The sequence below is a fragment of the Pelodiscus sinensis genome, chromosome 21 (genome assembly GCF_052426305.1).
Source record: "Pelodiscus sinensis isolate ZL-2025 chromosome 21, ASM5242630v1, whole genome shotgun sequence".
Classification (NCBI taxonomy): Eukaryota; Metazoa; Chordata; order Testudines; family Trionychidae; genus Pelodiscus; species Pelodiscus sinensis.
The window spans coordinates 2,213,196-2,239,713 of NC_143072.1; the positions used below are offsets into that span (position 1 = coordinate 2,213,196).

The 26,518-nt window shown below is 51.2% G+C and overlaps 2 protein-coding genes across 2 annotated transcripts in view; one reads left to right on the forward strand and one right to left on the reverse strand.

Moving 5' to 3' along the window:
• LOC102447468 (uncharacterized) lies at positions 1-7,198 on the forward strand. The gene is made up of 2 exons (XM_075904391.2): positions 1-134; positions 418-7,198. The coding sequence occupies exons 1-2, from the start codon at positions 34-36 to the stop codon at positions 2,045-2,047; spliced, it is 1,731 nt and encodes a 576-aa protein (XP_075760506.2). The 5' UTR covers positions 1-33; the 3' UTR covers positions 2,048-7,198.
• The window catches only part of DHX33 (DEAH-box helicase 33), a 25,432-nt gene continuing 5,596 nt past the window's right edge, over positions 6,683-26,518 (reverse strand). The window contains exons 2-12 of the mRNA XM_006136073.5: positions 25,108-25,268; positions 22,185-22,412; positions 21,346-21,516; positions 19,636-19,821; positions 17,881-17,992; positions 16,991-17,150; positions 15,405-15,493; positions 14,240-14,367; positions 12,633-12,836; positions 11,054-11,140; positions 6,683-10,570 (exon numbers count right to left, since the gene is read on the reverse strand). Of these exons, the coding sequence (XP_006136135.2) occupies positions 10,262-10,570; positions 11,054-11,140; positions 12,633-12,836; positions 14,240-14,367; positions 15,405-15,493; positions 16,991-17,150; positions 17,881-17,992; positions 19,636-19,821; positions 21,346-21,516; positions 22,185-22,412; positions 25,108-25,268 (1,835 nt within the window). The 3' untranslated portion in view covers positions 6,683-10,261. The remainder of the gene's footprint in view (positions 10,571-11,053; positions 11,141-12,632; positions 12,837-14,239; positions 14,368-15,404; positions 15,494-16,990; positions 17,151-17,880; positions 17,993-19,635; positions 19,822-21,345; positions 21,517-22,184; positions 22,413-25,107; positions 25,269-26,518) is intronic.

Genomic DNA, 26,518 nt, shown 5'->3' on the forward strand with positions numbered 1-26,518 from the left:
CGGAAGTGCACGCGGTCGCCCGGAAGTGGTTCGATGAGGGGGCTTCTGCCTCTTCAGGTCTCGGGCAGCGGCAGCCGCGGGCCGCCCTTGAGCCGTACAAGGAGTCGCGTCCCCGCCTCCACCGAGCTCGCGTGGTAAGGCCCCCCCCCCATTGCCGCTGGCGCCCCCGCTCTAAGGCCGGGCCAGGGGACCCTCTTCCCGCAGGCCGATCTCGGCGCGAAGCAGGCCCCGCCCAGTAACCGTCGCGCGCCCCTCTCGGCCCCGCCCAGTAACCGTCGCGCGCCCCTCCCGGCCCCGCCCAGTAACCGTCGCGCGCAAACCGATCGGAGGGGCGGTTCGGAAGCCGCGGGCGGGCGGCAGTTGGCCCGGGGCCTGCCGGCTCGAGAACTAACCGCTGCCTCGATTCGTGCCTTGCAGCCGCGCCGGGGGATTGCAGCCCTGCAACGTGCCCCCCCCCCCCCCGCACCGCCGGAGCCGCTGGTCCCTGCGGGATCCATTCGAATTCACTGACCTCGCGCGCTGGGCACCTGCTGTGGAGCCGTGTCCCCGCATCAGGCGCGAATCGAAGTTTCCCGGAGGTGACGTGTCCACGTTCAGAGCCGGCCTCGGCCTCGGCGCCCCCGGAGGAACTCTGGGGAGCGGATCCGTCTGGTGTCGACTTGGGCTTTCAGAGGCTCCTCTCCATTCTTGCATCCCCATTACTCCCCTGTTGTGCGACAGGGAAGGGACACGGTGGGCACCTGTCTTGTTGTGCCCTGGGTTCCCACACTGGCACCACAGCCCTGCGACCATGGAGCCAGAGCAGCTGCAAAGCAGTGCCACGCTCATGGCTTCAATGCTGCGCCTCATGGAGCAGTACTTCGACAATGCCCGCACGTTGCTCCAGCAGGAAGAGGAGGAGGTCCAGCATGGCCCAGAAGCCATGGTTAGCGAAGTGTTGGCACTCCTGCTTCTGTACATGCCTCTGACTCCCCTCGACACAATGGAACATCGCTTCTGGCGGAGGGAGTCAAGCACAGACTGGTGGGATCACGTTGTCATGCAGGGATGGGATGATCAGCAGTGGCTGCAAAACTTCCGCATGCGCAAGGCCACCTTCCTCGAACTCTGCGAGTGGCTTGACCCTGCCCTCAGGCACCTGAATACCCGAGTGAGACCTGCCATCCCCGTGCAGAAACGCGTGGCCATTGCCCTCTGGAAGCTAGCTACATCAGACAGCTACCGCTCAGTCGGGAATCAATTCGGGGTGGGGAAATCCAGAGTCAGGGCTGTGCTCCTACAAGTAGCCAAGGCCATCAACCACATCCTGCTACAGAGGTTTGTAACTCTGGGCAACATAGACAACATCTTGGATGGTTTTGCCGACATGGGCTTCCCCAATTGTGGGGGGGTCATAGACGGAACACACATCCCCATTGTGGCCTCTGACGACCATGCCTCAAACTACATCAACCAAAAAGGGTACTGTTCCATGGTGCTGCAGGCACTTGTGGATCACAAGGGACGCTTCACTGACATCAACGTTGGATGGTCGGGAAAGGCGCATAACACACGCATCTTGCAGAGCTCATCCCTCTTCAGTAAGATGCGTGCTGGCACTTTTTTCCCCCATAGGGCAATCAAGGTCGGAGAGTTGGAAATGCCCATTATGATCCTGGGAGATGCAGCCTACCCTTTGCTCCCCTGGCTCATGAAGCCCTACACAGGCCGCCTGGATGCCAGCAAGGAGGAGTTCAATAACAGGCTGAGAAGGTGTAGAATGGTGGTGAAATGTGCATTTGGGCGTTTAAAGGGGAGGTTCAGGAGTCTCCTCACCCGCCTGGACATCAGCGAGCTCAACATGCCCTTCGTGGTGGCGGCATGTTGTGTGCTCCATAACCTGTGTGAAAACAAGGGGGAGACTTTTCTTCCAGCATGGGGGGCTGAGGCAGAACGCCTAGCTCGGGAGTTTGAGCAACCAGACACCAGTGCCACAAGGAGAGCACAGCAAGGGGCATTGTTCATCAGAGACGCCTTGAAAGACAGTTTTATGCAAGACCAGTTGTGAGACTCTCCACCCTGCATTCTGTGTGCGTGTGTGAGAGAGAGAGAGAGATCCCCCGTCTCTCTGTTCTCCTGCCCTCCTTGGCAGAGCAAACAATAAAGAGATCATTGATTAACAAACAGGAGTCTTTATTCAGTGGACATACAACAGGGAAGGGAATGGAGAAAGAACCTGTAATGGGGGCCAGGGCTGGGACTGGTGTTTGCCTCCAGGTGGCCTAGAGGGCCCCATGCCTTGTGTTTTGGGGTCCCAGCAATCCCTGGAGACCCTTGCAGGGGTGGCCATCGAGCAGGTGGGATGTGGCTGGTGGCCCAATCCATGCATGCTGCTACATGCTCCAGCACTGCTGTGAGGGTAGAGAATATGTTACGCTGGTGTACCAGCTGCTCCCATGTGGCCTCTGTCTCCTGGTCAGCCTGCCGCTCCTCTCAGTAACCTGCTCCAGGTACTCTGCCTTGACTTCCTGCATGAGGGACTGCAGGCAGACCAGCTGCTCCCTCATGAGCATGTCCCATGTTCTTATTCATCTGCAGATCCTGGTCAGGTGGATAGATGCAGCAGGAAGTTAGGGACATGCCCAGCTCACAGCTGTCCTGCTGTGAATTTACAAGGGCAGTCTTCACAGGAAACGCTTTGTATGAAGCCTAGCCCTAATCACTGAGCCAACACTGAAGGTCTCAGTTCAGACAACAGCACTGTGTTTTGAGCAAGGCCATAATTTGCTTCTAAAGCAGGCACTTTCCAGCAGGTGCACAGACATCCCAGGGGAGCATCACAAACACAGAGACTGGAGATAAGTAGGCATGGTAAGGTGCCCACCAGGCCAGGACCATGCCGGGGGGCGGCTCAGCTTCCTACTGTGTCCTGCACATGCTGGGTCTGGCACTCGTGGCATCCTGCGGTGAGAATTTCTATCAATGCCTGCTGGAAGGAGAGGGGAAGTGTGTATGAGTGGCAGAAAGTGCTAATGGGTTCCCCTCCTCTTCTTCCTTCCAGCAGGTTCCTATGCATATCATCAGTCTTCCCTGCATCACTGTGCTTGCTTTGGAGCGAATGCTGACTGTGTGCGGGCATGAATCAGGGCAGCGTGCTACACTGCTATGTGGTTCCATGACCCCAGACTGCTTCCTGGTGGCTTAGTGTAGGAAGGTGTCCTACCACGGAGGCTGGAATAAGGCAGGCCTCTATGGGAACCGTGTGAGAAGGATCAAAGGGTTCCTGTGTGACAGCGTTGTGGCAATGAGTGCTCCAGCCTGACACGCCATCTACAGACATGTGAACAAGCTGTTCTGCAACCCTCGGAGGCTGTGTCTACACTGGGCCACTAATTCCGGAAAATCAGCCACTTTTCCGGAATAAGCTGCGAGCTGTCTACACTGGCCCTTGAACTTCCGGAAAAGCAACGATGCTCTACTGTACAAAATCAGCCGCTATTCCGGAAAAACTATTCTGCTCCCGCTCGGGCATAAGTCCTTATTCCGGAACACTGTTCCGGAAAAGGGCCAGTGTAGACAGCCCAGTAGTCTTTTCCGGAAAAGCGCATCTACATTGGCCACAGACGCTTTTCCGGAAAAGGGGCTTTTCCAGAAAAGCAGCCTGCCAATGTAGACGCTCCTTTTCCGGAAAAACTGAAAACGGAATAGTATTCCGTTTTAAGCGGTTCTGGAAATTCATGCCAGTGTAGACACAGCCAGAGTGAGTAACAGAGAGGAGCATGCAGCCCTTTGCCTGACCCTCACTTGCAGCTAAAGTTAGAAAACTCACCAGAAGTGCCCTCCCCAGGGTTGTCAGAAGCCTGGGAAACATCCTGGAAGGGGCGGACCGGCTCCAAAGCGAGGAGCAGCTCCTAGCTCTCAGGCATTGTTGCCTTGCTGGCATCCTCCTCCATCACCCTGCCCACCTGCAGGCTGATGCCAGGCATGTCTAGGCCAGACTGGACCACGGCGGTGGAGGTAACCGACTCCCCTCCCAGAATGACATCCAACTGGTTGTAACAGTGGCAGGTGCTGCCCCAGAACAGCTGCTCTGCTCCCTGGCCTTCTGGTAGGACTGGCACAGCTGTTTGATTTTGAACCTGCACTGCTGCAGGTTCTTGGTGTGGCCTTTGGCCAAGAAGCTGGAGACAATCCTACCATAGATGTTGGCATTTGCCTGCATTGTGCAGAGTTCATGGAGGTTGAACGCCCCCTCCTCCCCCCCGCCCTACTCAGTGAGATTCAGGATCTCCTTAGCACTTCAGGCTGGAGCTCTTCTGCATCCCTGGGCAGTGGGGGCCATGGGAGCAGAAGTGCTGGCAACCATCACGATGTCAGCGAGGACAGTGGGGGCACTCATGTCTCCATGTGCTGGTCACTTGCACAGGGCTCACAAAGCTGATCACGTGGGACATGACATCAATTCCAGGATGAGCGCCGCAGGAGGGGAGAGCAGTGGGTTCGCCAAGCGTGGCTGGCGTGATCAGCTGCAGGAGGCCTCCCAGAGGCCAATTAGTGACACCAGAATGTCTGCACTACTGTTATCTTGGACGTACAAAGTTGGAACTAGTGGTACTCCTCGTGAAAAGCACTACAGGGTTTGAAGTCTGCAGCCCGCAATTGTGGAATAACGGGCTTGGTAGTGTGAATGCTTCACTTAGGCTACATCTATACTGCGCTGTCTTGCGCAAGAAAATATGAAAAGGAGACGAAGCGGTGAATATTGCTATGCTGCATTTGCATACTTCATGAGCTGCCATTTTGCTCAAGGGGCTTTTGAGTGTCTCACCTATTGAGTGTCTCACTTCCAGAAGGATAGGTTTCAGAGGTAGTTGCTTCAGCAAAAACAACAAGGACTCCAGTGGCACCTTGAAGACTTTTATTATAGCATTGCCTTTCGTGAGTTTCAACTCCTTTAATCAGTGGACACTCACGAAAGCTTATGCCATAATACAATGGTTAGTCTTTAAGGCAGTGGATCAGGATCTACTGGTAGATCTTGGAGCCTTTGACAGCTGATCCTGACAGGTTTGGCCAAGAGGCTGTCAAATGCTGGCACTTCATTTGCCCCTCTAAGCACTGCCCTGTTGCTCCTGCCCTCTGCCTTGGAGCTGCCTCCCCCTAGCCCCAGGAGGCTCTTGCTTGCTGTGTGGGGCACAGGAAGAAGTGAAGGGGTTGCTGATGTCAGGATGCACCTCCTTCCACCCTGTATCCCATCTCCACAGAGCAGAGGTGGGGACAGAGATGGAGAGCATTTGCTGGCTGCTTTTGGGAGTGGTGCAGGGCCAGGGTAAGAGTGAGCCTGCCTTAGTCCCCTGCACCACCACCCAGAAGCCACATGTGGTATGTGGTGCTCACCTGGAGCCTGCATTCCAAATCCTATCCCACCTCCTGAACTCCTCCTGCACCCCAAACCACTGCCCTAGCCCTGAGTCCCCCTGCACCCAAACTCCCTCCCAGAGCCAGCACCCTGAACCCTCTCCTGCACCTTAGCTCCCTGGCTCAGCTCAGAACCCCCTCCCACACTTCAAATCTTTTAGCTCAAGATCAGAGTCCACATTCCCCCTCCCCCCCCCACATCCTAGTCCTCTGGCCTCAGTCTGCTAAAAGTGAGTGAGGATGGGGAAGGGAGAGAGGATGGAGTGAGCAGGGGCGGGGCCTTGGAGAAGTGGTGGGAAGGAGGCAGGGCAACAGTGTTTGAGTTTGAGGTAGATCCTGGATTCCATTTAAATTCAAAAAGTGATCTCACACTTAAAAAGATTGGAGACCACTGCTTTAAGGTATCACTGAACTGCTTGTTTTCCCATAATGAAAACGTTTCCCATAATGAAAAGGTAGATACATTTGGAAACACCATAATAAAGACGTAACCCTTCAGTAGCAATTTTCATTCATCGATCTAAAAAAAAAAAAAGTTAAAGGAAGAGAACTATAATTATTCCCATTTTGCAGGGGGAGATCCTACAGTACAGAGAAGTTATTTGGCCACTTCGGTTGCAGAACTGGCAACAGAAGCCAGCATTTTGCTAGAGAACAGTTGGAGGCCACCTTTGTTGTGTAACATTTTTCCTGTGCAACTTATGACACTGCATGAGGGGAGCAGCTGCTGATGTCTCACTCTTCGGGTTTCCATATTCTTCTTTCCGCAGAGATGCTAAATCTTATTATTTTTATGAACCCAAGAATCTCTAAAAAAAACTGCATCTGGGAGTAGGATGGCGAGTCCAAATGATCAAGACATCAGTATTTACAATTTTCCTCGAGACTGATTGTTTTAAGCCTTACAGAAATCTAGTTTAAAAATTGTACAGAGGCCAATGAAACCTCACAGGCTATAATAAAAGTATTGTAAATACAATCTCCCACCCTTTGTAAGATAGCTGCATTTGACTTTTCATTCATTTTTGCAAGTCTCCCTAAATTTAAAATTAGACAGAAAAAAAACTTAGTACTAATTTACTAATATTAATTATAAAAGGACCGACAATGGGGATCTGCCCACTTAGAATAAAACATCATGTTACAAGAGCCCAAAGTACAAAGAAAATCACTATGTAAAATTAGAATTTGTACATAAACATACCATGTACTTTTAATAGCCACTTAGCTTGCTCATTTCAAAGCCTAAGCTATGTATAGAAAATAAGGCAACAACTACTTAACCTTGGAGTTTAGCCATCTCTTTATTATGGGAAAGTCAAATGTACAAATTAGTTGCTTCTGAATGGATCTCCCTTCCCCCCAACATATTAAACAAGCTTCTAAACAAAGTGTGCTTTTATTCCACTTTCCCCTACAGCTGCAGAGTTTTTGTATAAACACAGGAACAATTACATACAGTGCTTTGATAATTCCCTGCAGTTTGTATAACAACTGAAGTAATAACATACTGTTCAAATGCAGAATGGCAGCTGGTCGTGCACAGAAGGGCAGCAACTTTGCCCTAACCCCTCATCATGTTTCTTACCAGCATGGGTACAGTGAGAGAGGCACAACCAATGGCTATATTTATACATTTTCTCTAGATCCCTGTAAAAATTCAGCGTCACTCTCTCCGGAAATAGAATGATACACTTCATTATTTCTGGAAACAGAAGGAAAGATATTCTTGGCATTCTATGCTATAAATCCATCTACTTACAGTGATGCTGATCCTAGGAGTCAGTGATTTGCAGATTTAGAGGAGAGTGTTAACTCAGATTTAAAAGAGGTATTTATCAGAGCTTTCACTGGGTGAGGACCAGGGTAGTCAGAATAATACTGGTCTGAAGAGAAGGCATACTGCAATATACTGAGTAACTGTGAGGCATTTAACCAGGGGGGGGGGAAAATCAAGACAGGAAGCATAACTTCTCCCTGACGGTTGCACAGTGAAGTCAGCACCTTCTCTGTTCAGAAGAAGAATGAGTTTTCCAATATGATTCTATCCCTGAGCAGCACCATTAAAAGATTAAAAAACAAAGTAAAATGGATGTTTGAAAAATACAAGAGTGGACTAAACACCATTTTAGTCAAACTGGGATATCCCAGAGTAGCTCATGTTAACTAATCACATTAACTGATAAAAGTTTCCCATCTTCCCCTTTTAGAAATCTGCTTTAATTCAACTCATCATAAAACTGAACAACTCAAATTGTGCAAAGAGATTTCTGTTGAACTGAGAAGATACCTCTCCCAGAGAAGTTGTTTTAGAAATACTCAAAAGGATTTAATTTTTAAAACTTATAATTTTTCTCTGTACCTTACCTTATGGACAATATAGAACAGTCCATTCCACTTATTCAAGACATTAAGAGGCAAATAATATTTGGACAATCAAGCAGTTAGACTGGCTGAACCTGCCTTAGTTCCTGTATAAAACACAGGATTAAAAATAAGATTGGTTCTTATTGCCATTTTTCTACAGTGAAGCATCTGACCACTAGATGCTATAATGCGGGAGGAAGCCCAAAATGCCAAAGACAGATGAAATGTTCCTAGCCAATGTTGCCGTCCTACAAAGGTCTAATGAAGGGCAAAACAACCCCCAAAAAAGCAGAAAAATACTGGTGTAAAACAGAGAGAAAATAATTATACGATGATTAAAGAGTCTTTGAGGAAGTCTGACTCTCAATTACATCATCTTTTTTTTCTGTAAAGTTTGCTGCAAAAGAAACGGATGAACTATTGCAAAGGATAAGACATGTGATCTGCTGCCTCCAAGTAGTGAACTTGGAAGTTCTAACCTGGCCAAAGAGGAAACACAAACATATGTGTGTAGGACAGTATGTTGGATGGCAATTTCTTTCCTGCCAGATTTCTGGATTCAGTCTGGAACAAAGTCTTTGCTTCTGGTTTGGCTACTATGGTAAAGAAACCCTCTTCAGGCAAAGATTGGCACAACAATTTGAGCTGGCAGAGCACAAAAGTTAGCAGTCTGAATCCCATCCCCTCTCTCACAGATATAGTGAGGAATAACAATGTTTCTCAATCACAATGTACAGGAAAAGACTGTACTCAGAAGATAGCTGGTTATACAGTCAAGTAATTACTGTGGCATTTGGAGAGAGGCGATACATAATAGATCGCTGCCCAACTCAACATCACTAAACAGTCTGTGATAAAGCCCAACAATGTGTGCCTGGTTTCCTAAGTAAAAAGCAAAGATTTCATTAAAGATTTGTGCTTTGTGGGAATGCTGAAAAGCAAGTGCAGAGGACACTGGTTTTTGCTGATTCAGCAGACAGTCTGCCATGTAAAGAGCCTGAGAGCTTCATACCTAGCTACTTTAACCATTTCAGTTGTAAGTATCTGGTTTATCATCTGTAGTTATGACTTTTCTATGGATTACTTAGTTATGAATTGCCTGGAACATGTGACTAGCCACACCTGCCCAAGCAAGACTTAGACCCCAGCATGTTGCCAATTTAAAAAAAACAAACTCCAACTCACAGCAGAAATGTTACCTAAGTTCTTTAACACATACTACTTAGAAAAGCTCCACAGTGGATTAAAAATCTTCTTGCATTGAACTCTATCCTGGCCGCGAGCCCAGCATTCCTTTACTGCTGCAGTGCATGTGCACATTATGTACTACTATTGGGCAACTGCAACCACCAGGCAAGACCACTTAAACCGACATCAACTTCTCTTGCTTGAGAGACAATTCTCAGCACTAGCTCTTGAAGCCAAAGCCACACATTACTGCTGTAAACAACCGAGCGCTACAGATGTAGGCGGTCCAAATGTCAATCCATTGCTTTCCCTAGTTTGGCGTTGCGACGGCCAACTGGCTTCAGATTCTGTGTCTATCGGCAAGAAGTGCAGTGTGGAGATGTACAAGGGTCGCCTAGCAGCTTAGAACTAACCTGCCAATGCCGACGTCCACAGCTGTGGTGAAGGGCCAGCATTCCATGGGAATATTGGCACTTTGGTGTGGCTGAACGGGGGCAGTCCCAGAAGCATTTTACCTGCATGGCAGCTGGTTTGCTACACAACTACATGAAAACCAACGGGATGAGAGAGACACTGCTGGGCTGATGGTGCAGCAATTACAAACGAAGGAAGCATTTGAAAGAGATGCCTGCAGTCCCTCCGCTAGCAAACGACAGAGGTGACTGATCATCTCTCGCCATGCCACTGCACCGCTATCAGCACTACAAGGTTGGGCTTACAAACAGGTACAGGCGATGAAGAGCTGTCAATTCAGATAAACCTTTCCTGCTTTCAGATGGGTCAAATAGGTGAAAGTAACATCAGGCAGAAAGATGTCGGACGAGGTAAAATTCATTAGCACCTCCCTCCAAAAAATGTACATTTAAAAAAGGTAGTTTTGTCCTGTTAATACAACTATACACAAAGATTTAAAACTTTTTGCCGATAAAGCCTGCAAAGGAGACAAGGGCAATTGTCAAAAAATTCCTGCTCTGCTCAAAAGGGTCCCCGTGGGATCTCATTTGTTCATACACAACCCCGATATATTTCCATTAGTTTTAAAAATTGGACTCCAAGACCACCACCCCAACCTGCACATGTTAATATATACACTATGTTCATGTGTGATGTTGCCCTTTTATTTATTAACTGTAATAAAGGATGATTGTTCTAAGCCAGTCCAACAGTGCATGAGGTATGGCTCTTGTGAAGAAGCCATTTCCTGTACAGCCCTACCTGATTGGCAAGGCAAAGCACTATTGTTCCTGTACATTCATTACAAAAAACCCTAGAAATCTCCCAGGGTTCGTGCGGTGGCACACAGAGCAGGTCAGTTCTTGGCTGCTCTTAGCTTTCTACGGAAGTAGTCGGGTGCAGCATCATACAGCCAATCTGCATCCACCACACACAGGTCTCTCATGTAGCACTTGTTGGTGTGAAGCAGCTCGTTGTAAGTGACGCAGGCTGGCTTGCAGTGGAAGAGGACAGAAGAGGGATGGATTGCCACGAGCTGGTTGGAGTCTACGGTGGCATAGGTGCCATCGGGCTGCAACTCTGCAGTGTTCATGAAGAGGCTGTGAGCCAGGCAGCGGCGGATATTCCCTGTGTCCGATCGGGAGGACTCAATCGGTAATGATAGCTAGTTAGTAATGAGAGAAAGAGAAACGGCAACCTTGTGGGTGTGGTGCCCTGCAGCTCAGAACCACACACCCGACTAACATCAAGTCTCTTAACACAAGCCTGGAAAAGCCTTGCAATCACCATGCAGTGCAAGTAAGAGTGGAAACAGGTGGCTTCAAGCACAACATGGAAGCCCACATCACACATCGCTTCCTGGCATCCCTTCTGGTGTGCATGGTAGAAATGCAAACATGGCACAACTGAAAGCTCAGAAGAAATGGGAATTCCAGTTCAATGGCAATTCAAGTGGGCAGTTGCACTACGAGTCTGTGGGATGCTGCCCAGAGACAGATCCACACTGCTCTTTAGGGGAGTTAGTTACAGTCCCACCATATTCAAACCAGAAACTGATGGCAGAGTGTTTCCCTCTGCTAGGGCCTGGTACCAGGAAGCCATTCTGGGGATGACAAGACAACTGGAGAATTTTACAGCAACTAGTTACCTTTAGGCAAATATCCCTGAGCTGAGCTCTGACCTCCGACACCAGCATCATGTTCCTGTTGTTCACAAAGTTCTCTCTGCACCATTCCTGCAGCAGAGTAAGTGAAAGTTAGAACAACTGACTTATCAGGGATGTTAAAGATATTGTCTTTGGGTGGGATGTACAATGGAGTCCCTGAATCACATACTAGGGATTTAAAATCCTGTTTAATCAGTTATCTGATTAAACATTATATTTGACTGGTTAACCAGGATCCTGCAGGCAAGAGGCCACTCCAACCTGGTTGGGCTGGAGTGTCCCCCCACTTTCCCCCCCACACACCGTCTGTAGCATAGCGCAATGGGCTCAACTTGACAGGAGCACCCCCTGCCCCGTTTGCGGTGCAGGGCTGCTCCAGCCTGGCCTGCCACACTGCACTGAGGACAGGGCCCTGCTCCGGCCAGGCCCACTGCACCACAGAGGTCTGCTCCAGCCCAGCCACAGTTAACAGGTTACATCCCTATCACAAACCCATTCAAAAGAGCAGTGCAAGTTTTAGCCAGATTCCCAGTCTAGATAGTTACACTCAACCTACCTAAATTCCCTCCTGTTCCACTTAGATGCAAATTTCCTCACCCACTCTCCTAATCTGCAACGTGGGCTCGCCATGTGCCATGGAACAGCTTCTGCGCGCCCTTCCCAGAGGTAGCAATAGTGATTCCTAGAAGCATCAAGTTTCTAAATTGCACTGGGAGCCCTGAGGAGGAAAGAAACGCTAGGCAGCCCAGGCTGCTCCACTACTCATATAGGCTACGTCTACACTGGCATAATCTTGCGCAAAAACTCTTTAGCGCAAGAGTTCTTGCATTAAAGTAGTTGTGCAAGAGAGTGTCTACACTGGCATGTGCTTTTGCGCAAGAGCATCCTTGCCAGTGTAGACGCTCTCTTGCGCAAGAAAGCTCTGATGGCCATTTTAACCATCGGGCTTCCTTGCGCAAGAAATTCATGTAGCCTGTCTGCACTGGCCTCTTGCGCAAGAACAGTTGCGCAAAAGGGCTTGTTCCTGAGCGGGAGCATCATAGTTCTTGCGCAAGAAGCCCTGAGTTCATACAGTAGAACATCAGTTTACTTGCGCAAGAACACACGGCAAAATCGCGCCAGTGTAGACACAGCCTTAGGGATCAGACTGGAGAATTTGAGTTGTGGAATAAACCCAAATCCCATTTACAACATTTGCAGAAAGGCTCAATCCCTTTGTAACGAGTGCGGAGGCGGGAAAGCGCATTGCCAGGCATTTCCTGGTGTACAATCCTACCCCACTGGAACAGTACAAGGGAGGAAAGATCAGCCCTGAACTTAGGGTGCTAGATTGGAACTGGGGAAGACGTGGGTTCGCTTCCCAGCTCTGCTGTGGATTTCCTACATGATCTTCATCAAATCACGTATTCTGCCTATAAAATGAGGTTACCCCTTTGCCACCCCCACAGAAGCATAGCGAGGATACACAGACTGATTACAAGGCATTCGGATACAAAGCAAAGTGCAGATAACATGGAGAGACATCACGGCCCCAAAGGGGTCTCCAGACAGTCCCACCCACCTTATTGCCGCTGACATTTCTGAAGGCTCGGTACACGTTGAGCAGAGTGAGGTGATCTCCCTCGCTGGAGATGAACTTCTTCCGGACAGACTGCACTTCATCCCGCCGGGACGGGGGGTTGTAGAGGATGCTGTCCACCGAGAGCAGGGACACGATGGTCAGGATCTCCTCCGTGCAGTGGAACTTGGGGGACAGGAGGATAGTCTGCCAAGCACAGAGCAAGAGTGGCTTTTATAGGTTTCACCCGTGGACAGCACAGTAATCCTGATGGGCAGTGTAAACTTTAAAAGAGTCTAACACACAAATGGTAACACCTGGCTCAATAGGAACAGACATAAAGAGATGGGAACTCCAGGCTTATTCTTAAAATGACAGAAGACAGCGGGAAGAGATGTTCTAGGGATACAACTAGTCCATCCTCATGCCAGGGCAGTACCACGGAGGCACTGGTAATAGCCATCATTAACGGTTATTCTTTAAGTTGTTCTCATTTGAATGAGCTAAACTACTCACAAACCTTGACTCACTCATGTCTATTATTTAGGCCCACCGATATACACACACTATTGGGGAGGGCTGATTATTTTAAGGGAGTTTCAACATAACATGCTCATTTATATGAGTATTGAAAGGGAGACGAGAGCAGCTCTTTTGGAAACTTTGGTTTTAACTCTAACTTGCCGCCTTAAAATCAAGTGGTGAGCTACAGGAATGGAGGAGAACAACAAGAAGCACTAGAGGTGAATGACAATCCCGCGAGCCTCACTTGAGTACCAACGGGAAATGACTGACATCAACAGGATTATAAAGCACACGCTCCATGAGCAGGATGTGACAGGGACAATCCAGCTTCTGTAAAGAAAAACGGTGCCTATAATCCACTAGGATTTTCAGCACCCTGGAGGCTGCATCTCCTCAGGGCCAAGTTCCACAACTATTGCACAGCAGCAGCCAAACTCACAGAACCTGCAGAGTCAGGCCCAAAAGAGGTGCGCGCTCTCTCTCTTCACACTAGGGATGTTAAATATCGGTTAACTGAACAGTCGATTAACCATGTGAATTCTTATCGGTTACTCGACTATTCTATAGTCCCAGGAGGTGGGGCCAGTGTGCTCCGGCCCCACTCCTGAGGAGCCCTCTGCCACTCCATGCTGCTGCCTCTCTATCAGAGGCAGCAGTATGGAATGCCAAGCAGGAGCTGATCCGCGAGAGAAGCCAGTTTAAAAGGCAGCTCCCCTCGCGGGCCGGCTGCCTGTCCAGGGAGGTCTGAGCTCTCCGATCCGGTGTGAGCTGGAACTGAGCCAGGCTGCCTGCCTGGTTCCTAACACATTTTAAACGCAGAGCTGCAGCAGGGGTAAGTCCCGGACCTGGCACTGAGCCGAGCTGCTGGCCAGCCTTCTAGAAAACGTACTGGAAAGGGGCAGGGGGAGGAGGGAAATGCGTGGAGTCTATAGCATTAACCTATAAGCTTTTGCGTATCAGTTAATTGACTGCTCTATTACATCCCTACTTCACATGTGGGCAGTTACAGACGTATCACGGTAACAGTATCTGTATGGAAACCAGATCTTGCTAACAGCGGAAAGCTCACTGCCTAGCGCTTGTACCTTAGAGAACTTGGGTTCCAGAGGAAACGCTGCCATCTTCCGTCCCAGCGGGGTCAGCATCACCTGAGCCTCCTTCCGGTCCACCGCCCCCAGCAGATCCAGTTGCTCAATGGCTGCGCGAATGGCATCTATCAAGACAGAATGGGACAGCCAGTTGGCGCCAGGGCTGGCAATATCAGCAGAGGAGCAAAAGACTTTCCCTCCGCCCCCCAGCTCCATCCCAGACAGTGTCTCTGGGTCAAAGGGAAGGGCAGCAGCCTGGCACTGCTTGAGTCTCCAGGGCACGTTCCACGGACACCCCACTCACCAAGTACACTCTACACTGAAGCAAAGCAAGGTGCCATGCCAACCCCTGGGCGGCAGCCCTGCCAGGACTCTGTAGGCCGCTCTCCTTCTCTAGAAGCCTCCCCTCAAGATTTCTCCAGTTTCCTTGCACCCCGAGCCGACTTCTATCCCCTCATTCGACTGGGGAAGTCCAATTCCCTGCCCTCAAGGTGCTGCTTTCATATTAGTGAGCACTTAAAGGAACCTGGTCCACCCACGTGGCCAGGGCTGTCCCGCGGGGAGCACAGAGCCTGTGGTAATCTCACCCCACCCAGTGCCCCAGGCAGCCCCACCGGCTTACTCCCTATGGCCCAGAGGACTGGGGGGGGGGTTGGCGCAGCAATGGTAGGGTTTCCCTCCCCACCATTCACATACAGGTGGCGGGAGCCGGAGTAGCCTGGCAGCTCCACCCCGTTTGCAGTGCCCTCCCCGTCCACTGCACCTCACTACTCCGCCGTGGTGGGAACCAGAGAGCCTGGGGCAGGGCGCTCTGCTTCCTGCTAACGCCAAGACCCCGCGCACAGCAGGCCGGGAGAGGGTGGCAGGGAGAAATGGAGAAGGCTGCTGGGCCACTCCAGTTCCTGCCACGTATGTGGTTAGTGGCCCCCATAACCCTCAGTCCCTCCCGGTTGAAGTAGGCGCCCCCAATTTGTCGTATGGACAGGACTGCTCTGCAGGTGGCAAGACCCCTAGTGGGAGGTTGCAGCAATACAGAAGTGTTATGCTCCTTAGCGGACAGGCTCCCCCACTCTTCCTTATTGGTTCAGTCCACATTTTTTTTCCGATAAATCCTCAGAGACCTGTTACCCATTCCTCCCAACGCTGCCTCTGTGCCGCTTACCGGGGGATGGCTTGGACATAAAGTCAAAGGTGAGAACGTTGGGAATTCTCAGCGCCAGGAGCTGGAGCATCACGCTGGCCAGGTTACACCTGCACAGGGAGAGAAATCACCAGTCCCTACTGAGGCAAGTCGGTCAGGCCTGCTCGACGGGCACCTCTGAAACCCTGCACGCCGAGGAAGGGTCCGGTGCCCCGTCGTCCTGAGCTGGGGAGGCTGTGGGCATTAAAGAAGAAACGTTCCTAGCTCCAAAGGGAAGCCGGGCACTGCCAGAGATGCAGAGCCAAATCTTTCACCCTTCCCCCTGGCCTCAGCACCCCTGCAGATCAGCTACTTCTTCCAGCAGCACCTCCAGCCACAGAGCAGAGGAAAGAGGGAGGCTTTACCCCCAGACGTCTCAGACTCCTGGCCCGTGGGCCATCTCCAGCTGGAGCGATTGCGCAATCCGGCCCAGGACTCCTGGCAGGTGGGGTTGGGAGCGTGTCTGTTACCAGTTCCCAAGCCCTGCCCCTTCCCACCACTGCCCCGCCCACTCTCCCACATGGCCCCCCGTCTCCTGAGGATGCGGCTTCGGGGATCACCGGGGGAGGGGCCCTGGTGCAGTGTGGCCGCAGCAGTCGTACACTCCCACGCTCCCTGTGGCGACAGGAGCTGCGGGAGGCAGAGTGCACCGGGCGAGTGCACCGCTCCTCCGGGGGGAGTCAGGAGGCACGGCCGGGTCGCATTGCACAATCTCTCCGGCGGCGGATGGCCCACAGGCCCGGGGCCTGAGACTCCTGCTTTCCACATTCACTTTTGTCAGCAACAGGGCAAAGGCACAATAGGGGAAAGAGGCCTCATGCAAAGGACCAAAGGGCAACGACCAAGGTGGCCCTGGAAGCTGGACACTGCCCTGAACTTCTCCCTCCACAGATGGTTCTTGGTACAGAAGTGCTGGGAGTCTGAGACCCCAAGGGAGCCCCCGCCCCGAGGGCTGAGCGAGGAAACAGAAGGGGAAGCAAGTCGCTTCCACTATCCCCCGGCGCCTCCCCAGCCTGCTGCCAGTTATGCCACGTGAGATGGGACGGTGCAAGCTGAAAAGGGCAGGCGGGTGGGAGGGGGAGAAAAAGCCAAACACGCAGACCCTGCTCGCCCTGTTTCTGACACCCTGCTCCTGGCTACGGGGCTGCTGGTGGAGACAGAGCAAAAGCCTGAGCTCTGACAGCTCCAGGCCCCACCGTCATTAAACACAGCAAAGTTGTGAAATAGAGTAGATTGGTGCCGAGTTAGTCTACAGAAACGAAGCCACTCCGCACCGGACAGGGCAAGATGGAAGGAAATAGCGAGGGAGGCATCAGACATCAGCAGGCGTTAAGCTGGGTTGTTGATGATGATGAAGCTGTGAAAACGGAATTAGCCACAACAGGAAGCCAGCCGAGACACCGTTCTGCCTCCAGGCTCTGACCGCCTTTCCTCGGCCCAGGCTGCTAAAGGGGCTCCAGATCCAGTCACGGCACTCCCCTCCGAACCTCCCCTTCTGGCTCCGTCACAGGGTCTGGCTGAGGGCAGGCCGGGCTGTATGTGTCCGGGGAAGTGGAGTATGACCTCACCTCTGGATCTCTGGTATCGTCATTTTATCAAACTTCTCGAACTCATCCTCCGTGTAGAGCCGGTAACAGACGCCACTGTCCTCTCGTCCCGCTCGTCCCGTACGCTGCCAGGCCTGGGCCTTCGACACCCGCTGCACAGCTAACACCTCCAGGCCACTCTCTGGGAAAGGAAGTGCGTCCGTGTCAGCAAACAGTCGTGCACGCTGGGCTTCGAAAACACAGCGCACGCCAATTCGCACAGTGGCTGAGCACGGATCCGGAGGAATGGGGGAAGAAAGAGAGCACCATCTACCGAAACACCACCACTATACAGCGGTCTCCCATCCAATGCTAACCAGGCCTGGCCTGCTTAGCACACGAGACCTGAATACAACTATGTGGTGCTGCGTCCACTTGGTGGCATTTCACAGTGCCAGGGGTAAGTTTACACTGCACCCAGACATCTCTGGCTGGCCCATGTCAACTGACTCGGGCTCAGAGGCTGTTTAATTGGGCTGTAGATGTTCTCGGATCCTTCCACCTTGCAGGGGGCTCCAGCCAGCCCAGACATCTACACTGCACTAAACAGCCCCACAGCCCAAGCCAGCTGGCATGGGCAAGCTGCAAATTTTTAAACTGTAATGTAGACATATCCCAGTAGACCCTGTAGAATTCCACACTTAACTGACTCCCCCCACAAATGGATGGCCCGGTCTACACCCTAGCCCAGAATCAGATGGGCACCGAGGAAGAAAGCATGTTCAATTTTGACACCCCCCCTCCCTTCCCTGAAACAGGACATGTTGAAGACTAGGACAGAGGAGAGGTTTAAATCAGCTGCTAGTTTAGTGCCTCAACAAACTTCACAAGAATTAAAAATTATTTCCTTCTCACTCGTCTCAAGTCCTCACCGGGGCTGTACTTCTTTGCTTTCACCATGCCTGTGTCCACAACGTATTTTATTCCTGCAATGGTGATGGAGGTTTCCGCAATGTTGGTTGAAAGGATCACTTTGCGATAGCCCTAGAAGGAAGAACACGCAAAATAACATCTGCTGGCCATGATCAAACACTTTGCACCAGTACCTCTCAAAGAGCTTTGCAAAGAAGACCAGTTTCATTATCCCCATTTTACTGATGGTGAAACTGAGGCAGCCGTGTCTTTGCCCAAGGTCATCAACAGACAAGTGGCAGAGCCAGGATTAGAACTCAGAATATCCCAAGTGGCAGTACAGGGCTGTTACCAGTAGGCCACACTTGCAGAAGTCCCAGTTCCCATTTTCCTACCTCAGGGAATGTCTACACAGCAGCGTTATTTCGGAATAACTGATGTTATTTTGAAATACTGTCAAGCTGGAGGATTTCTTATTCCGACTCCTGTAACCCTCATTTTACACGTGCACAACTTCCTGTTGTGTAGACAGCACCAAAATTAAGCTATTTTGATTTCAGCTACGCAAATAACTTAGCAGAAGTTGCGTCGCTGAACTCGACGGTAGCCCGCAGTGTAGGGCAGACGTACCCTCGGTGTCCCAAGATTCACAAATCCTTACTGGTGTGCTTTGACTTACAGTGCTTCAGAGCATGACGAGCTTGGGTGGCTAAATGAAAACTCGAGCTACAGGGCAGATTCCCAGATGACAAGAACTTTACAATAAAACAACTAGACAAATCAAACACACCCTCATATTTACTACTCCAACGAAACACAGACCCCAAAAGGCTGTTTGCAGTGGAGCCTTTACACTTTTTTGGTTTTGCTTCTGGTGAAAGGCCTGAGATTAGGATCCCTAAAGACCTGAGTTCCTGCTTATCCACTGGCTAGGAACAGCACAGGCTGAAGCAATGCTCCTCCGTGCACATCCACACAACCCTGCCAAGTCTGACACGTCCTTCAGGATCCCCTGAAGGCAGCCCAGTGAGGCAAGCCAGCTGCAATGGTGCTTCTTCTGATGGGGCTCTTAGTCCACAAGGATCCTTACTGAACACACCGCACAGGTTCTGCATCTCACTGCTCAGCCTATGGACCCCCAATGCGCTACCTTTTCCAGATCCATGCAACTATTCCCATGTTGATGCGAATGATGATGAGACTCAGAGATGACACCCCATCTATCACACTGAAAACATGTCCCCAGGCAGTAGTCAACCATGGTTATAAGCAGGGCTCAACAAACTATGTAATCTACTCGCCCGTGGCAAGTAGATTACAACCCGGAAGAGCCGGGTTCGGGCGATCTGCGCATGCGCAGAATGATCTGCACACGCACAGAGCGCTAGACAGCGCGGCTGGCGAGCAGGGCTTGCCGTGGCTTGGCGAGCCCTGGTTATAAGTCAGGATTGCTTTTATCTAGGGACATTAATGAGTTAACCAGTAAGCACCGATAAACGGGAGGCTTGCTGGTTAACCAGTTAACTGGTTCTCGTTGGCAAACTCTCGCGGTGGCCAGGCACACCAGGTCGGAGCAGCCCCAGGTAGAGGGACCAGCAGGCTGGGCAGAAGGATCTCCCAGCTAAAATGGTTAGCTGGTTACGCTCTAGCTTTAACCGGTTAACCTTTTTAACACCGAACCTACAAGATGTACAACCCGTCCCGTGCAGGGAAATGAACCGTGCTGTGGCTGCATCTGCTCCCCCGGAGCTGTTCTTCCCTCCCGCCTGGCTTACCTTGGGGGCAGGCTGAAAGACGCGGAGCTGCTGCGAGTAGGGCAGCGAAGCATAGAGGGGCATCACCGCCATCTGGGGGCAGCCGTCGGGAAGGTGCTTGGCAATGTCGCGGCAGGTTTTGGTCATCGCTTCGATCTCCTCCTGGCCAGTCAGAAACACCAGGATGTCCTGAGAAGAAGGTGCCTCCTTGAGGGGGAAGGGAACCAGAAACCAGCGTAAACTAGTGGGAGAAACGACTCACGCGGAAATAAAACAGCAGCTCTCAGCTCTCCGACCAACAGCGGACGAGATGGAGCCGCTGGGGAGCACAGCTGGGCATGGGCCCGCTAAGCAAGGCGCTGAACACTGTCCCCGCTGGACTCCCTCGGACAGGAGGGGGTCAACACTCTGTAGGACTCGGCTTGTCAACAGGATGGAGGGAACCAAAAAAAGAGACAGAGAAAGTCATGTCTCTGCTTTGTTCAGCAGCGTGGCAGGGCAGCCGCACAGCAAGCCAGCCTGCCTTTGGCAGGGCCGCTAGTCAGTAACCACATGAAAAGCTGAAGGACGGTTAGGAAAGCGAGCTGCATACTCTGCTAAGGAGTCTCATAAGCAGGGCTCGACAAACGGCAGCGAAAGCCGCTCGCCAGCCCCGCACTGCGCATGCCCAAGAGCCGCATTGCGGTAAACGGGGCGCACGGCTGAAATCTTCTCGCCACAGGCAAGTAGATTCTATAGTTTGTCGAGCCCTGCCCATAAGAACATAAGAGCGGCCATACTGGATCAGACCAACAGTCCATCCACCCCAGTACCTTGTCTGCCGACAGTGGCCAATGCCAGGTGCCCCAGAGGGAATGAACCGAACAGGTAACGATCAAGCACCATCAAGGTAACCATCTGCACCTTCTAACAAACAGAGGCTCCTTTCGCCCCAGACTAGAGTTCGATTCCTACCAGAACAGAAGCAGTGAGGATTTTCCTAGCAGCGGGTGTGGGGTGTTAAATAAACTAACACCCGAAACAGCCACCACAGACAGACTGCGTCAAAAGCAGCGAGTCACCATGGGCTCCGGGGGAGGAGATATGTTGGAGAGATTTCCGAAGATGAGCCCTGCAGGCAAAACTCAAGACGAACCATCCGGCAGGGTCTTGTTGAAACACTTAGCGCTAATCATAAAATATTGACGCGCTTTTAGTTCATTAGATTTCCATTTTCTCGATCGTGTATCTTAACTACAGTTGGGAGGCAATTGCTCATCATCGACAAGTGGCATTTTCCCATGTTGCTGCTCTTCGTGGATTACGCGATTCTGTAAGTAAGGGGGTGCGAATAAGTTACTCTCCAGAGTGTAATATTTTCCAGTAGCGGGAGTCCTCATCTCACTCAGCTGCACTGTCAGCATCATGTACTTGAGAAATAGATTGTAAAAGACTATAGAGCCAGCTGGCCTGCGCTGAAGTAGGAAAGCTAGACATGAGGCTACAACACTTTACAGAACAGCCCTAGAGTTCTACTAACCATACAAGCTGCACAGATCGTGAATCTAGCAAAAGTCTCACATTAATACGGCTCATTGAGACTTCGGGGGCAGGGTACTAAAAGAATTCTCAATGCTCATGAGCATGATAAAGAGGCTGCTACTTGGATGCACAGAGGCAGAAGGACGTCAGCGGAGATATCCAACTGCAGCACCCCAGAAGCAACGCTAGCTCCTAACACGCCGGCGGTACCTGATGGATTTGGAAGACGGACACCAGTGCTGCTTGGAGGTAATCGCTCTGAGGCTGTTTGGTGTAAAAGATCTGGATTGGGTGTTGCCGGCCTTCTAGGTAGAGGACTGGGGCTCTGTTGAAGTACTGAGAGAACTGGTCCACATCCATAGTCGCTGACATGATCACCACCTACAAAACAGCAGCAAGGCAGGGGCTGGCAATGGGACTCTTACACACAACGCAAGGCAGCCCCCTTCGATGGGCAGGACGACCGTCCAAACCAGCAAAGGAGGAGGAGGAGACTCAGTGCAGAAGAAAGCCACGTTTGTTTCTTTCCTCCAGACCCTCCGGTCTATAGCCCCCCACTCCCACTGCATGCGACACCCCAGCCGGTGTGATACACCCATCACCCCACGCATTACGGCGTGAGGGAGAAGCACGCTTAAAGGTATCCAGGCATTTACAGAACACAGCCACCTTGCCTGGCTAGAACATAAGAAATGGCTTTCAAGGAGGGGAATGTGTTCAAGCTAGAAAAGTCAACCAGGCCAAGGACCCCACCATCAGAGGCAGTGGGAGAGGGGAGGGATTGGGAGCCGGTGCTCACGGGTAGCGAGCTTCAAAGCCAACTCCCCCAGAGCACCAGCACCCATGGAGCTGCCTCCTCTCACCCCCCCATGTTGCTGCCTCTATGGGACGCAGCACAGTGTGTGGGGTGGGGGGGGGCAGGAGCCAGCTTCCCATGCATGCCATCTCCCGTTGAACAGATTCACTGACCTTAGAGGTGTGACGAACCCCCACCCCCCATCAACATATTGCATTCTGCCCAGGGGCAGGGTGGGGAAATCTGCGCTCACTTTGAGCGGGAATTTGCCCAAATCCTTCCGTTTCCTGAGCGCCGCTTTCACCACCCCAAAGAGCACGTCTGTGTGGATCGTCCTCTCGTGAGCTTCGTCCAGAATGATGACGCTGTATTTGCGCAGCAGGGGGTCACCGATGGCTTCGCGGAGGAGCATCCCGTCTGTCAGGAATTTGATTCGCGTCTCTTCGGAGCTGAGGTCTTCAAAGCGCACGGTGTAGCCGACCTGAGGAAACAGACAGTCACGCAGGACAAGGCCTGGACACCAAATCACTTCCATTTGCAGCAGCTGTGATTCATACGAAAGGAGCCCAAAGCATCCAGACTATCATGACAGCCACCCCTTCGCCATAGCCATTTAGAACGGCGCGTGCCATGTAAGGAGACTGCATGGATTTATTTTCTGTGGGTCACAAGATCTACGGTTCTAACCTTCCCCCAAGAGAGCTGCCAACATCTCATAATCACTATTTGCTGGCACTGACAAGAGGATCTTCAACCCTAAGGAAACCTGAAGCATTCCCTGTAACATAATAAACACACAAGGCATCACCTCCTTTCCCAGAAGCCAGTGGACCAGATCATAATTTGTTAGCGTTCCTAAGAGGGATGTCAAAGGTTACGCGGTTAACCTTAACAGGTGAGGCTTACCGGTTCCGGTTAACCGGTAGGGGCTGGAGCAGTCTCCCCCCACCCTGGACAGTGGGCTGCTCCAGACCCACAGAACATAAGAACGGCCGTACTGGGTCAGACCGAAGGTCCATCTAGCCCAGTAGCCTGTCTGCCGACAGTGGCCAACACCAGGTGCCCCAGAGAGGGTGGACCGAAGACAATGAACAAGCGATTTGTCTCCTGCCATCCCTCTCCAGCCTCTGACAAACAGAGGCCAGGGACACCATTTCTATCCCATGGACCTAACCTCCATGAAATTATCTAGTTTCTCTTTAAACTCCGTTCTAGTCCTAGCCTTCACAGCCTCCTCTGGCAAGGAGTTCCACAGGTTGACCACACGCTGTGTGAAGAAGAACTTTCTTCTATCTATCTGCATGCATGCATCTGACGAAGTGGGTCTTTGCCCACGAAAGCTTATGCTCCAACACTTCGGTTAGTCTATAAGGTGCCACAGGACCCCTCGCCGCTGTTTCTTCTATTAGTTTTAAACCTGCTACCCATTAACAGGAGCAGCCTCTGTCTGTGGCGGACCCGGCAATCCTCCCCTTGCCACAGGTTACACACTGGCTCCCCGGGAGCAGAGCCAGTTGCAGCCCTGATCCTGATCCCAGAGAGATGGCTTTGCTGCGGGCTCTGCAGTATAAAGCTTAAATAAGCCCGCAGCGCGTGTACCCATGTAACCGCTAGGATTTTTAGCGGTTACATTTTTTAACACATTTTTACATCCTTAATTCATACACACTAGAAATTAAGACAGAGTGAGAGCTAGGGATGTGAAGTATCAGTTAGCTGAATAGTCACATAACCTCTTATCGGTTAGTCGACTATTCTATAGTCCCCGGGGGCGGAGCCGGCATCCAGTGCGCTCTGGCCCCACTCCTGAGCAGCCCCCTGACACTCGATATCAGAGGCAGCAGTACGGGGTGCCAGGCAGAAGCTGGTCCGCGACGGAAGCCAGTTTAAAAACTAGCTCCCCTCGCAGAGCGGATTCCTGTCCTTGAATATCATCCAGTGGGCTATATGTGGATTATTATAAACTGCTTCTCTTCAATTAATGGCGACTTAGCAGTGTGGAGCACTCATAGCCAAAGGCCGTAGGGCACATTATACAGGTGCTGAGCCTAATCCCAGGAAGAGTGAAGGTTGCCTGGTTTGTGCTCTGTCAACCTTGCAAAAAGCAAAGGGTCACAACTATGGTGCAGAAAGAGCAGCAAGAAAAGTCAAGCAGTGCTTTAAAACAAACTTGAGTAGAAGGAAGGAGGAGAGGGGAATAATCCATTTAGATGCAGATTGCAATAACTTCATTAGGAATTTGATACACACCAGTTTAATTTTTAAACTGCCGAATGAGGTGATACACTAAGCGCATGAGAGAAATCAAAAAGATTTGAGTAGTGCTAAAAAGCCACCCCAAACCCAAATGTTTGACCCTCAGAATAACAAAACAGCCATGAATACCCTTCTGTTCACGTTTAAACAATCAGTAAACACAGACCACATCAACACCGCCCCCTGCTGGAAGCCACTGTCTATTCCTGAAACACTCTGTCAAAGGGCAGCTCTTCCAGGTATTTTTTCCATTCTCCCTCTTCCACACACAGCAGCTTCAGGAAGTTCCCAAGAGTCTCAGCTTTGCTTGTCACCCCAGCATGCCCTAACTCATGGGTTCCCAAACTCGGGGGTGTGAAGAAATGCCGGGGGGGGGGGGGGGGGGGCGCGAAGCAACCCAGCCCTTCCCCTTTACCCCCTTCCTCATTAATCCCCCCACAAGTTTTGCTGCTATTTTTGTTTTTCAGCCCCGGTCAGTTCCTTTTTTTTGCTCAACGAGTTTGGCTGCTATTTTTTTTGGGCCAGGGGAGGGAGGGGGGGGCACATGAGGGTCTCTCAAAAATCAAAAAGGGGGCATGATGCCAAAAAGTTTGGGAACCACTGCCCTAGCTTGTTGCAATCACCTGTATCAGTGCTGAAACAAGGGGATAGGGCTCTCAGATTTTTTAGTCATTAGCTAGCAATTAAAAAAAATAAAAGCATCATAGTTGGCCGCCATATGGTAAGAGAAAAGCCACAGCGGGGTGAGGGGAGCGCTCAGCCATTGGGCTGGATGTGAGGCAGCGTTTTTATTTTGTATACTATTAAATGTAGAGCCTCGTGGTTCTAGGCTCCACACAATTCTTTGGACCACCTGCTGTCCTCCCCTACCCAACACCACCACCCATCTCAACCGCTTTCCGTGAGGTCTCGTGACATACCAGTTTCCCCAGCTCGGTTTTCTTCTCATTGGAGACTCTGGTGGCTAAGGAGATAGCAGCTACCCGACGAGGCTGGGTCACCGCAATGATGCCTTGGCGGCCGATTCCTGCTTCGTAGAGGTACTGCGGGATCTGAGTGGTCTTCCCTGAGCCTGTTTCCCCTAGAGAGCAACAAACGAACAGGCAGCTGTTACTGCTGGAGCGTCTCCAGTGAGAGGCTCCCAAGCCATTTTATCTGGTAGTTAACTCTCATCCCTCCGTGAGGCAGGTGTTGGTGCCATTTGGCCAATGGGAAAGCTGAGGAAGAACCAAGTAGGATGATTTAGCCGGCTCAGGGCGCTGCAGTGGCAGAGCCAGAACAGAACCCAAGCACCAGAGTTCTAACCACCGGATACCCCGCTTCCCTCGAGAACACTCTTCTCATTCCACATGGCTGGCTGCTGGTACTGGCTCGTAAAGGCAAACTGCAAGTAAATCAAGGCAGAGCCTGGGTCACTACAGAAGTGCTTCCAGGAACATTCAGCACAGCACTAAGCTGACCATTCTTCCTTTTGGGGTTCCCCCAGCTGCACAGCAGCCCACTGCACTCTGACCTGGATGGACGGCACCTTCCTAGGAAGCCCCTGATGGAGCGCAGAGTTCATTACACTCAAGGGAAATGGTTTCTTTTCAGTATATATGACAGTAGTGTGTGGCCTGACTCCCTATAAAATCATGGGAGTAAGAGACTGAAAAGACCCATTCAGTCCGTCTCTCCTACAGTAGGTAGATTTGTCTTAAAAAGTTCTGGCAACAGAGCTTCTACAATTCGCTACAGGTGACTACTCGCAGCTTGCGGTGTCAATATTCTCCGATATTCAGCCTAGGAATTTCCTGTCTTAATTTTACCCCACTATGTCTAGTTGTGTGTCCACCTGCCACACTAAACGATTCCTCTCTACGTTTGGAGTTGCAAATATTCATTGGCTTGTGCCCCCAATTAATCATTTTTAACGTAACAATGGACACACTGGGTCAGACCAAAATTCCATCCAGCCCAGTATCCTGTCTGCTGACAGTAGCCAATGCCAGATGCCCGAGAGGGAATAGAGATAATCCTCATGTGAACCCTCCCCTGTCATCCATTTCCAGACCAACAGAGGCTCGAGACATCATTCCAACCCATCCTGGTTAATAGTTTTTAGGGGAGTGCTTCTGGGGTACTTTTTTGGGATTTTCATTTTGCTTGCAGTAGGGATGTTAAAAATCAGGTAATTGGATAAACATGTAACTAATGAAAATCTCAGTGGTTACACAGTTACTTGCAGTGTGGGGTGGCAGTCGACTCCCTGAGAGCTGGGGCGTGCTGGCAGCCAGCTTTTAAGCTGGTTCCTAGTGTGCACCAGCTCGCACTTGCAGCCCTGCTACCAGG